At 40.9% G+C, this 14,215-nt stretch overlaps 1 protein-coding gene across 1 annotated transcript in view; it reads left to right on the top strand.

The window, feature by feature from the left end:
• LOC139663719 (delphilin-like) overlaps nucleotides 1–14,215 on the top strand; it is a 44,144-nt gene that overhangs the window by 1,931 nt on the left and 27,998 nt on the right. The window contains exons 3-4 of the mRNA XM_071542440.1: nucleotides 1,296–1,450; nucleotides 12,724–12,996. Coding sequence (XP_071398541.1) covers nucleotides 1,296–1,450; nucleotides 12,724–12,996 — 428 coding nt within the window. The remainder of the gene's footprint in view (nucleotides 1–1,295; nucleotides 1,451–12,723; nucleotides 12,997–14,215) is intronic.

Raw genomic sequence — 14,215 nt, forward strand, 5'->3', positions numbered from 1 at the left:
TGTTTAGATTATCAAATGGACAATGGATCATTTGTTTGTTTCTGGCTGCTAGCGTTAGCGTTAGCTAGCATAGCTAGCGTTAGCAACATGGCTAACGTTGCTAACGCTAGCAAACAGTAGAAACAAACAGTTAGATGTTTGTTTCTTTTCTTTCAGAAACAAACATAGATGTTTGTTTCTGGCTGGTCCTGGCTTCCTTGTAGCTCCTGGTTTGTTTTCTGGCTGCTAGTGGTAGCGTTAGCAACATGGCTAACGCTACCAATAGCTACCGGGGAAAACTATCCTATTCCTCTTTTGGTTGCGCAATGGATGACGCACTTCCTTTGTGCCGTAAATTGAGCCTTCATTCTCCCGGGAGATTGTACCCGGTGGCAGACAGAATTGCATAGTTAAAGCGAGGCTTATAGGGAACCAATCTAAACGCTGATGGTGTCATTATTCTATAGCCATTACACTGTGCAATCAACATTTACTTCATAATGATAAGTTAAAGCAAAAAAGTTGTCTATAGGGTCTTTAAATTGTGCACTCTGAGGTTAGGCCGATTTTGTTGCTATGGCAACAAGTCGGCCTAAACTCAAGTCAGTCTTAATATTTATCCAACAGAAAATCTTAATTATACTAGCCTAACCTGATAATCTAAGACCAGTCTAAGGTTTAGACTAGTCTTGACCAAGTTCATGCAACTGACCCCAGGTCCAGTCGAGTTCGAGTCAAGTCTAGGTCTACAGAGGGTTGAGACCAAGTCAAGACCAAGACCAGAACAAATCGAGTCCTACTCAAGACCAAAATAGACAGTAAAGAGTGTACATATCTTTCCAAATGTAAAAATAATGCTTAAGGAGTTTCTTAAGGACGAACTAAACTGTAGTAAACATCTAATGTAGGATTTTGACTAATCAATGCTTAGAAGTTTAATGTCCACACAATACCCAGATGTAATCCCTTAAACTGTTTATAGTGCAGAGGAGAAAATACACAAAGGTGGACCAGGTGGAAAACGTTTAGGTAGGTGGGAAAAAGTAGAGCATTCATTAGTGGCAGAAACCAAGACAAGTCTGAGTCAAAATAGGCCAGACGAGTCAAAAAAGTGATTGTGAGACCAGACTCATGTAGTTCAGCCCTGAGTGGATTTATCTTGTATCTTTGTATGACAGGTAAAGTTTTGTTAAGGTCACAAAAAATCTGGTTAGCAATGCTGTAAGACTATGAGGGGACTGCATTTGCCCTTTTTTTTATACCTCGGGCTACCAAACCACCCAAACCTCTAACATCATCATCCCATCTCCCGTCAGATTGAGCAGATTCTGGGTGATGATCCAGAGGTGAAGGAGAGACTCTTCGCTGTGCTGAAGCAGTACGCAGCGGAGAAGAAAGTTGATTGGCTGGCTTTAGTCCTGCCAGACGTACTGATCACCGATGAGCAGCGGCAGCTCATCTCCAGCATCAGGTGAGACTCACAGGTGTCTGCTCCCGTCACTTTGGATTGCTTTATGGCACAGTAGTAGAAAGAAGAGAAAAGAGTTGAAAGATGGTTACAAGTTCAGTGGAAAGGTTGGGAAATTCAAAGTTGAAAGACAAGTCAGTGTTTGATTTCTTAACCTCTTCCACCATCATTACCATCGCATGTTGCACGGCCAAACTTTATTCTAACCCACAGAACTTTCTTTTAAATTTTAGTCAAGATCCAAAGGTTTCCAAAGATACCAAATATGTCATGCAGAATTAGAGGGAAATGTGTATAATGATGATCTAGATTTTTTCCATTTGATGTGATGGTGCAGCGTCTGAGGTTTGAATATTTCAGTCAGTATAAGCGTGCTTTATCTTTAATGAAGCACTGGAATGAGCAGATACAGAATATATAGAGTATATATTTATATACAGTACTCTATATATATATAGAGTATGTGGCATTGTTGTACTTTATGGAAAAAAAAATGTATGCCTCCGTTGTCTGTACGTCCGTCCCATTCTCGTGAACGCCATATCTCAGGAACACCTTGAGGGAATTTCTTCAAATTTGGCACAAACGTCCACTTGGACTCAAGGATGAACTGATTAGAATTTGGTGGTCAAAGGTCAAAGGTCAAAGTCACTGTGACCTCACAAAAGACGTTTTTGGCCATAACTCAAGAATTCATACGCTAATTCTGACATTTCACACAAATGTCTAATAGGATAAAATGATGAAGTGATGACATTTTATATCCAAAAGTTCAAAGGTCAACTTCACTGTGACATCATAATGTTTTGCTTACCACTGTAGCTGAGAAAACGATCTTGGGTCATTCTACAAAAACGGTGGAAGTGCTGTCATTTTTGCAGACACCAAAATCCTTTCAGTTGACCTAATAATCACATTAATTATATATGTTCGATAAATAAAGATTGTCCTTGCAATGATAAAACAAAGTTTATTGGCGGAGTCATATAGCCGCGAGGCGGTTATTTCTATTTTTTTCTAACTTTGAAGCTACTTAAGGGGAAATTTATGGGGAATATCAGGGTGCAAGGGGTTAAGTGAACAGTCCACCCTCAAAAACCATGTGAAACTGAACAAATTGGCCAGGTAATTACCACAAAAATGCTTTATCTTTCTACTTCTTTGGCCTGAGTATGTTCCTGGGACATAATAGTCATAAGAGTGAGTGTTATGTGCTGTTACTCAATAGCTAAAACCCCTAGTTTTGTCTCCCTATTTGTTAGTTTTGTCCCTCAGTATTGTATCCAACACATCCCCAGTCCTCGTTTTCAAGTCCCAGTGAAAAGTAACATAATCTGCAGGGATTAATTCATAATGACCATGTCAACAGGCTTTTCCTTTTGCTCATTCTGCTGGAGGACGGATTAGAGGGGGTCTTGCTTAGTGTCAACCATTATGAAGCTATACGCTCAGTGGTTTAGGTGGGTCCCATCTGCCAGCCAGCGTAAATCCACTGTGACCCTCCAAGTCGCTTAAAATGTCATTGGAGCCAGTGAAGCCGCAGGGTCTCAGAGTCTAAACGGACATGGAAGCGCTCGAGTTTAGTGTTTTTTTTAGTGGTAAATGAGGGAGTAAATGAGGCTTGGCAACGTGTAGCGCAGTCACAGCATGGAGGAGTCTGTGATGATGATCCACAGTAAGCTTGGTGAAGATAAAGACAGTTTTAGTTTAGTATTCTCTTCATCCTACCAATGCTTTTGGGCATGCAGTCCCATTTTTCCTGGGCGCGAGAGGTTTAGTCCAAGACTCTGAAAGGTTTTTTGAGGGTGTGTTACATTTGCTGTGAAATGGAATAACTCACTTTAGATATCTAAAAGTGAAAGAGCATTCAGACAGGCAGAATTATCTGGGCGTCTCTGTGCCAAAACCACCAGCCAGCCGGCTCTCCTCTGAAGTCTTTTTTATCCCCCAGACAGTTTGTCCACAGATTGCAGTCGGTGCACAAAGAAGAGTGAAGAGTTATCTGTCACTTTCGATGGTGCCGCTTTAAAGTACGTAGATGCAGCATTTGTAAATCATAATCTGGGGTGTGTGTGTGTGTGTGTGTGTGTGTGTAGGGGAGGAGGGGGGGGGGGGTCTCTGATGCTGCCCAACAGGAGGCTTTGCAAATGACGAGCCTGCGAGAGCCAATCAGAGCTTTTATTCCCTGACTGCATTGGACTGCATGATACTAAATCACACTTTTTAACTCTTTGTAGCGGTATAGATATACTCTAACTAATGTTTCCCATGAGTTTGAGGCCAGGCAGTTTCATTATCCTCTACCTACCTGCGTTGAGGTGCAGCACAAGTGGATTTTTCTGTCTGAAGCTGCTCATGAATAATTCAAAAGGTGTCGACTGAGCGCGCTCCCTCGTAGGGTTGGTGTTATGAGAGGAGATGCTCCTATTTGCACAAGCACCAATAATAGCATTATAAATGCCATCTCTCTATTGTCTTCTATCCCTCTCTCTCTCTCCCTCTCCCTCTCTCTCCCCCTCTCTCCCTCTCTCTCTCTCTCTCTCTCTCCCTCTCTCCCCCTTCTCTCCCTCTCTCTCTCTCTCTCTCTCAGAGGGTTTAGCTCTGATGGATTTTCTTCTCATTATTCTCTGCTCTGAGCTCTGGCTGTTCCCCGCTCTCTGTGCGGTGGCCGTTTTCCCCTGACATTTGCTGAAGGCAGCTTCCTGAATGCACCACGCTCTTTTTCCCCTCATCTTCATCACCTTAGGGATAGCAGCACTGTAGCAGCAGGCACGCACAACACTACCTGGTACCTAGATGCTGCAACTTCTACCTAGGTTTGGTTTATTTGTGAACTATGACAGACTGCTAAAACGATGAGTTGTTTGGGGTGAGTATATTATTCAATTCAGCTCCACTCAGTTTCATTTCAAGTGTGTTTTGTATAAACTGAGGTTCCCAGATATGGTTATTTATTTATGGAGGTTTTTATTCATTTTTGTCATGTTGTTTATAGTTCTGGCACCTGCACTGGTTTTACTGCAAAGTGACAGTTATAGATGTAATTATGCAGGTACAGTGGGAGGAGAATGAGCTTTGTAATTCAATATGATTTAATGCATGAGCTGCTGGCTGACACATTAACAAATTATCGTCTTGCACCACACTTTGTATGTGTGTGTGTGTGTGTGTGTGAGTGTGCGCGTGTGTGTGTGTGTATTGTGTGTATATGTGTGTGAATGAGTGAGTGTGTGAGTGTTTGAATCACAGTAGGGTAGGGATAAATATACACAAGTAATATCTATTATTTTTAGATCTTTATTTTCATTTTTGTCTAGCCTGCGATATTTGTGGCATCAGCCCATGAAATTCTCCTGACATGCATTGTATATAATTTCTATTAAAAGGTTGTAAATTATGTTTCAATGGTGTGTGTGTGTGTGTGTGTATGTGTGTGTGTGTGCGTTTGTGTATGTGCAGTACGACAAATCTTGCACAAAATGTTGCTGCTAATGTTTGATGTTTTTGTTTTTTTGTCTCCCAGCTCCACTCTCAACCTCTCCGGTTGACCATTTAGAGCTTTGAATCAATAATTAATCAATTCAAGCGATTCAGCATTACTGATAATTTGTTCATTCAGTTTGTCGACCGCACCCCTCACAGCAACCACTTGTAAAACAGTTAACAACATAAAGGCCTGTTTTACAATAAGAGACAGAACTCATCAGGATGAGTGATGCACCTCTTTTAGGCTGTAATCTCTTGGTGTGTGTGTGTGTGTGTGTGTGTATTGTTTGGCATCATGTGGAATTCTAGATTATATAAATATTCCTTTTAAACTTTATCCGCCCATATTATACCTAATCTGTGTGTGTCTGTTCTGAAAGTAGCAGCCGACCCTTGCTGACCTCTCCTCTGTTCTGCCTGATGTTTTGCTCATGGCTTTGTTTTGTGGAATAGCAAGAGAAAGGCAGTTCTGATTTTAATAACTATTCATCAAACATCAAACTAACATCTTCATCTTCAAACATTTACAGTCAGTTATGGCTCTACCTTGTAAACTAAACCATTTTTCTATCAGTGTCTTTTGCTATTTATTGCTGACAGTCATAAGTAATGGTGGATTAGAAAATATAAGAGTGATAAAAGTTGATAAAGCTCGTATTTGATCTGGACTGCAGGAGTCATGTGGGCAGTTTGAACACATGGTTTCTGAGGGTGGACTGTTCACTTAACCCCTTGCACCCTGATTTTCCCCTTAGATTTCCCCTTAAGTAGCTTCAAAATTAGAAAAAAACATTTATTTTTTTTTACAGTAAATTAGTTCCTGGAGCTTGTCAGCACTACACAAGATCAGAAATGACAGAGGCCCTCAAGTACCTTGCAAATTATTTTACAAAGGCAGCCCCTAATTTTATCATTAAAGATCAATGGATTCTGGTAATTTATTCCACTCCACATTAGCAATACTGTCTTAAGTGCTGTATCTGTGTACCTCACCACAGATACAGCACTTAAGCCAGTATTGCTAATGTGGAGTGGAATAAATTACCAGAATCCATTGATCTTTAATGATAAAATGAGGTAGCTGGTTTATGTAACCTGTTGGCTTCTTGCATGTCTTTATTAATTATAAAAGATGCATTTAGGTGAAATATACAATACTATATGAGTACAAATAATGATTTGACTTGAACACGCTCTTGTGCTTGACACCTGTCATCTCCTTACTCAGGCTGAAAACAACAAGGACCATCATGGAAAATCCAGTACTGTCAGAAGTAAATATTATATGTTGAATATGGACATAAACAAGAACCAATTTTTGTATTATGACTTCTACATATTATTAACATATTCAAATTAGCTTTTATTTCATTAAAAATGCATCAATTTGCATATCAGCTTACCGTAAACTGTTCTCAGTGGATAAAGGCAGAGTGCATTTTCTTGCTTCATTCAGATGAATAACTAAATACTTAGTAGCTGTAAACAAATAGGTATAGTAAATAGCTGTTTTTGTTAAAAGCAGCATGTCAAACTTTGTGGCAATATCTAGTTGAGTTGAAAAAAAATGGTTGTTATTTTAGTTTTATTGGTTAATTTTGTACTTAATGGAGCAGGTACTTGAGGTACAAAATATTGTAATATCTCAAAAATTGACCAATCCAGCCAAAATCACCATTTTCACCTTTGGTGCTTCGTCTTAAATTCAACAAACAAATTACAAAACAGCAAAAAAAAACAAAAAAAAACAGCCGGCAAGCATAACTTCTGAATCATATTCATTAACGTACAGTTATTGAGAGCTCAGCCTTGCAGCAGCATCATCAGTAAGCCTCAGCAGCATAGTACATCTTGTGTAGGGACTAAACTACACAGTGGTGTCGACAAATCCACATCATCATGTTATTAAAGTGGCATGGATATACACATATATGTGTGTGTGTGTATATGTATGTATACATTACAATTAAAGTATACATTTTTGCCTGAACCTGGATTTTTGTACTTTTACATATCAAAAGCATAATTATCCCATTTTATGTACTTAAAACATTTTTCTCAACTTGCTTGAAATCCTGACACACTCCACAGACAGTTGTTTCTTATTCTTTATTTCTTATCTGGATCCCCTTTATCACCAAGCTGATCATGATCACACAGCGATCGGTCACATGCTGAATCACACTAACAGATCTATATCTCTGCACAGTGGATGATGAATGATGAATGTCTGACCTTGTTTCACCACAGACAGTTTGTAAACATCTGCTTTTGACAAATCCTGGACACCAACCAGCAACCCAGTGGCCCTAATAACAGATTTGAAATCATATAATTATCCCTTAATTCCACTGGCTTTATCCTTAAATCTGTGGCCTACCACTCAGGCAGCTGTGCTTAACTCTCTGTTAGCGTAAAACAAAAAAACGAGCTAATAAATAATTAAGAAGACTCTCCCCAGCCCAAACCGCTTTATTTTTTGATCACACATACTGTCACCACACCTCACACAGCATCAAACTCACAGATTAGCCTGAATTACAGCCACATCTGGACACTAGAAGTGAAATGAGGTCTTCTCTATATAGTTTTCTGCATGTCATTCCTCCCTTTTGAGAAATCCATCCCTTCCTCCCTGCCTGCCTCCTCCTCCTCCACTCCCCCCCACCTCCCCCCCACCACCACTTCCAGATAATTATAGATCTCCATTCTTTATAAACGAGGTCAAATCAGAGCAGAACTCATTTAGTTTCAAAGAGGCGGCGTCGAAAAACTTTTTGTGATGAGGCGGCTGTTTCAACAGATGGCTGCGTTGTGTTTTGTGAGGGACGAGCGTCTGTCTGTCTTGGAAGGAACGTGACGCCGATAGCAGCAGCAGGTGTGCAGGCAGGCAAACACACACACACACACACACACACACACGCACACACGCACGTGCCCACACACATGCACGTGCACAGATACATATCAATATCAGCAGGTACACATTAGCGCTGTGGTATGAATAGATCGCAAATACCAGAGAAGCTACAGATAGAAAACAGAGAGCGGCTGTGTGGGCTGCTACACCCACATGACTAAAGTACATTTATTTTTATCTAAGGAGTCTGCCTATTGAAGCCGGCGGTAGGCTATGTGCTCAGGAAAGTCTGTCCCAAGCTTCCATGAAATGTCTGTAAACCTGATGAAGAGGATGAAGCAGGCTGGGAATATTTGGCCTATATCTGTAACTGAAGAGTTTTGTTCCAAAATGAGATTTCTGCCATTTTAGAAAGTGGCACCTACGCCGTTATAATGACTGTTAGCACAAAATTAAAACAAATGATCATATTTTTTAAGAGGATGGTAGGTAACTTAAGTCCTTGTTTAACAATGTGACCACAAATTCACAGTCTATATCCTCTATATTTTTGAGAATAATAAACTTAATAATAATAAACTTAAGATAATGTTTTTCTGTTTTTCCAAAACGAATGAAGCGTTTTGAAAGTTAACTTTTAGGCATCTCCTGTGTCTGATTACCTGCACCTGTAATAGTAGTAGATTATATGCTTGAATGCAAGTACAATATACTGTATCTGCTTTTATTATAGAAACACAGCAAGAGTTAAATCAAGTTTGTGTCAAATGCAGTCCATCATCTATGGAGAGAGCATCAGATAAATAATCTCTAACCTATCGGCAGTATTTACATTACATGAAGAGACTGGTTTCAACAGTATTTATCCACATTTAAAAAACAGCAAACAACAACTATCATTGCAAAAAAAAAAAAAAAAGACAAATCATGATATTTTTGGTGACTGCTTTTTAGAATTCATTTTTTCTTCAGTTTTCTACTAGCAAGTGAAGGATCCAAAGTATGTCTAGTATCACTTTTTAGAGAACAGTTCTTGTTTCGATTATGCCCAAAAAATCATTATTTTTATGGCCAAAAAAATAATAGATTTTGCCTTTAGTAGACAGTTATAAGTGGAGAGAGACAGGGAAGATTGGGAGAGTGAGAGAGAGCTATGACATGCAACAAAGGTCCTGGGCTGGATTCAAACCCAGAATGTACCATTTACATCGAATGTATCACACTGATCCACCAGGGCGCCCAATAATTTCATTCATTATTAACAAAATATTAACACTTTTACAGACTGGATCCTCTATATCTTAGCGATACTGAACGGTGAACTTCCAGTATATATGCAGTGTTTTGAAAATCAACTCTTCATACAGACGACCAGCTCAGTGTTATTAACAGAATCTGTGAATTTTTGCTTCTGTAATCTGTAAACTAGGAGGTGAGGAGGAGGCTGGAGACGCTCTATATTTATCTGAATATTCTGTAAGAAAATGCTTGAACAATGCAAGCTAATGAGATGAACACAGTGGACAGGACTCATATCTGCTTTCCTCTCTCCCTCTCCCCCCCCTCTCTCTCTCTCTCCGTCTCTGTACAATAACTGTGTCCTAATTGCTTTATTTAGCTGTCAAAGTTGTTTTCACGCGCCATAATTAGCTCCTGTTGGACAAGTACAACGTTGTCGCTGTTGTCTCTCCCTTCTCCCTTTCACCCCCTTTTTGTTGCTAATTACTTGACCGGTGCTGTTTTTTCACAGAATGCTCCACGGTGCAAAAAACCACGCTGTCTGTTTATGGCTGATTCATCTGATCGGCCAGTCAGAACAGGCCGGTGTAGGTGTTGTGTTTGGAGATCTGAGTTTAGGCGACACGCTCAATTTGATTTTAAAGCCGCTGTGATTCGACGAGCGTGTAACCAGCAGTTAACTGACTTCTGACTCGGCTGATGTGTTAAAACTGAGATTTTTGGGGTTTTGTTTGTTTCTCATCAAACAATACAATCTGTGTTTTCCACATGTCCCTCGGGTCTTGCTGTGATAATACGTGATGGTGAGACACGCTACATGCTGTGTGTGTGTGTGTGTGTGTGTGTTTCTACTCTTATGAGGACCCATAAGTATGTTTCTATCCTCACAAATTTCCTCCTCCTTGCTCCTTACTTCTTTATGAGGTTAGTGCAGGAGTTAGGACTTGGGGTTTTGGGGTAAGGTTAGAATTAGGATTAGGTTTATGTTAGGGTTAGGGTTAAAGGAAAAATACTCTTGCTAGATATTATCGATTTGTGATGTTCAGTTCATTGCAGGAGTGATTATGTAATGAAATGTTGGACCCACTTTCCCTCAACCTGCCTCGTCTACTTCCACTTCAGTCAGTGATTTCCTAATCCTTCCCAGAATGACTTTCTCCCCTTACTCGAAACCCAACAACTCTTGTGGCTGCATTGCATTCTGATCTCTCTCCTGCTCCTGTGGGTGGAGAAATTGGTCTCTCTCTCCTCTTCTATGATGGATTTCTCCCTGTATGATTGTTGAGTGTCTCTCGGTGCAAAATGGCGGCTCTAGAAAGAAGCCCTCGCTCTTTGATTCTGAGGGACTGACACCAAAACCTGACATTTACCGCTGATGTTTTAGATAACTGACAGTTTTTTTCTGCTATTAAACTCCATTGTAGCTGCTGGAAATATCTGGTCATGACATGATGTTGTCAGCATATTGCCAGTTATCCGCAAAGAAGAAAAACACACCACCAAACAACAAAATGGCCCCAGAAATGCAGCTTAGGCATGTAGTAGTGAGGGTTCAGGTTGGTGTTACGGTGTTTTCAGATTACAGGCTACAAAGCAACAGGAATTCATTCATTTTCAGTGGAAAAACATAAAATGTAGCAGCATTTTTGCAGTTTTTTAGCAGTTTTTTAGCAGCACTTTATATTTAAAATATAAATGGGATCAAAACAAAGCTCTGACAGTATGACATCATTAGTTGTTGCACCCAATGTGATGATGTCATGAACCGTCAGTGACCACCTGGAAAAAAACACGTGTCTGCTCCACTGGTGACAGTGTAGCTCGGTACGTCAGACTGCTTTGTAGCTTTTGTAGCAGGTAATCTAAAACGCATTAGAGGTTAGAGAATGAATCCCCCTCACAAGTATAGTAATACAAACGTGTGTGTAGGTGTGTGTGTGTGTGTGTGTGTGCGTATACTGTATGTGTGTGTGCGGGTGTGTGGGTGTCTTGTTCTCTTGGCAGCAGCTCTGATCAGTTGAATGAGATGTTGTTGTTGTGTTGTCAGCTGAGTCCTCGCTCGTGGAGGACGACCCATTATGTTTTATTCTCACAGTCACAAACAGCCAGCACTCCCTCTGAACAGATGGAGCAGCATGTACAGGAACACAAGCGCCACCCCGTTTGACTTACCACTGCGCTGCAAAATAACGTCTAAATACACTCGTTTGGCACTTTTGGTCGGGAAAGGGAGAATGGAAATTGGAGAAATACATGTGAAAGTACATACGGAAAAACACAAAGAAATATAAAGGTGGCAAAAATGGTTCTTCGGAGTGACTGATTGATTGATTGATTTTATTTGATAGATTTTAAAATATACATAAGTTTGAAACACAGCCATACACATACACATACACATCTTTATTTTTCTGTATGTATAAAATTCCAATAACAGAAATGTCTTGTTTTTAAAGTATTCACCACCTTTAACCACCTGGGCTAATTTGTCTCACTGGCAAAACTTTGTTCAGCCTTTCATACCAAATATTATTCATACTTCATCTTTAAGTTATAGTCAGATGTTTTTGAATATATTTTGTTGTCAAACAGAGAGGATGCACTTATTATAAGCTTTACAGAGTCAATGTGAAGAGCCAGTTTACAGTCTTAGTGTGAAGAAACTGGTTGTTGATCATGTTATCACTGCTGTCTTTTTGACACACAAATCCAATTACAGCTTTTTAATGTCTTGAGATGAAGCTGATGAAAAGATACTGGAGTCTGTATTCTCTACCATTTCACTGAGAAGGGACAATCTCACTTACTGATTACATTATACAGACTGAGCGCTGTCTTTGATTAGATTACATATGTTGTTTGTCTTTTACTTCATATGTTTCTGATGGAGGATTTCATCTGTTACGCATCTCAGATTCACCAGAGCTGAAAAAACTGAAATGGTAGTATTGAGTTTTTTATCAAAATGGGAAAATGGGTAAAGTGTTCGGTGAACAAGATGACGACAGCTCTTCTCTACACTCATGGAGTGTGACACGGAGGTGAAGTGGGGACAGGAATATGTGTGTGTGTAGGAGAGAAAGAGTGAGGTAGTGTGAGAGAGAGAGAGCGAGAGAGAGAGAGAAATCCCATGCTCGCTCACTCCCACACCTTTGCTGTTGCTGTATTCTGGCTCTGGTACCTCACGCTGCAGCAGTGAGACTCCACACTACAGAGCAGCGAGTGACGCCAAGATTTTCCTCCCTGTCTCTCCTCAGAGGAATAATATTCTTTCCTTCTTTCTTCCCATTCAACTTCTCCTCCTTTCTCCTCTCTAAGGACAGCTGTCTTCTGCGGGGATAACACCTCTCTACCTGTCCGTCAAAAGCCGTTTTTTTTGTGTGTGTGTCTTCAGGAGGAAAGCCTGTTGAACTGAATTAGCTCAGACTTGGATTGTATTGATCGGGTTGATTGTCACTTCTTATCTCGCCTCAATCTGGAGGTTTGGACTTCCACCGGACTGCCAGACCCAAGCTTTTCGGTTATGGACTGTATGATTTTAAGATGGATTGAGGGGGATCTGTGACGTAGATCCATCCTGTTTCTCACTCTTTGGTCTTCAGACAGACCAAAAAAAAACAACTAACATTCCCCCCTTTTATTTTCCCTCACATGCTCGTTCTCCTTCTCCTTCTCCCGCCATGTTCGCCAGGATCTTCATCCCCAAGAAGCACCGGCAGCGCTTCGACGAGGCCGTCTCCCAGAACCTGATCAACCGGATCTGCCGCAGCAAGAGCATCAGCGAGCCGCAGGGTCGGATCCGCCGCAGTCGGAGCGAGGATCACCCCGAGCGGCACCACGGCTCCAAGCGGGCCAGCTCCGTGCCCCGGGACGGAGGGGAGCCCGGGGGGAGGGGCGAGGGCGAGAGGGACCGGGGATTCAGGAAGTCCGTCTCTGGACATCCTGCCGCCGGACCCAATCAGAGGTCAGTACATGTTTGTTTTTTTTTGTTATGATATGACGCCAACTTTCTTTTGCACCCATTTGAGTCTCTCTGGTTATGTTGAAAGTATTGTTTACTACAGGAATTCAACTCAAAGCAGCATCTGCAGTCAAGGATTCATGTTTTTATTCTGATGTTCTACAGGCAAGATGCTCTGAGCGAGAATTGAAAATGCTAACCAGTAGACAGTGTGTGTTTTCAGATAGAGCCCGCATCTCTTTCTCCTCGTCTTCCTCTCTCTTTCCTATTTCCCTGTTCTTTTCCTCTTCTGATTCCTCCATCCTCACGCTCATGTTTTCCTCTGACTCTAACTAATAAAGCTCAGAGTCACAAATACAGAACCGGCTGCTTAGAAAATCCCAAATGTGTGTATATCAGAAACATTTTCTGCCCCATACAAGTTAGAAAATGTTGGGATTTATTTGCCATGTTGAAAAATAATTCTGTTTTTGGCTTCTCCCTGACACTGAAACTGCCATCTGTTTGTGTGTAGATCACCATCTATTCATCATCTATTTAATCCTGCAGTGTTGTAGAGCCTCGACTCTATTCTCCACCCACTAACACAGTGATTACATGCTTGTCCAATTAATAATGCCACAATGGACTTGGTGCAGGATTAAAGGGGGGGGGGGATACACACTCCCACACTCCCACTACAAGCTAACAAACTAATCCAAAGCTCTGTCTTCATACATGGGACTGTCACTGCCTAGTCCATTGTCTTTAGCACCTAGCCCACACACACACACACACACACACACACACACACCTCTGCTCCAGTCCGGCTTTTACACACCGTCCGCCCTCCATCCCCCAGCTGCTTACCCCTGTTATCCTTTCTGAATGCATCTGAATATGTCAAGTGTAATCATATAATCATATTGGCAGGTCATGTAACGACAGGAGGCAGCTGATTGTATTAAAGGAGAGATTTACCTCGCGGCTGTAAGTGGCACAATCACAATAAGGAGCCGCACCGCGCTGCATGCTGATAACTTGCCTGAACTGATCAAACCCCTCAAGAGTATTGTGTAACATTGATGTGTTTCCACAGTAACTAAAAAATAGATCTATAGAGCGACAGAGCGAGAGATAGATCTTCTGACATGCATGACAAATATGCATCAAAATGAGAGAGCCATTTGATAAATGTGACACGAAAGTAATAATAATAATAATGATAATAAACTTTATTTAT

Source organism: Centroberyx affinis, unplaced genomic scaffold (assembly GCF_046629955.1).
Source record: "Centroberyx affinis isolate AG114_WGS23_722 - 3 ecotype Tasmania unplaced genomic scaffold, CSIRO-AGI_Caff_v1 ptg004102l_1, whole genome shotgun sequence".
NCBI classification, from domain to species: Eukaryota; Metazoa; Chordata; class Actinopteri; order Beryciformes; family Berycidae; genus Centroberyx; species Centroberyx affinis.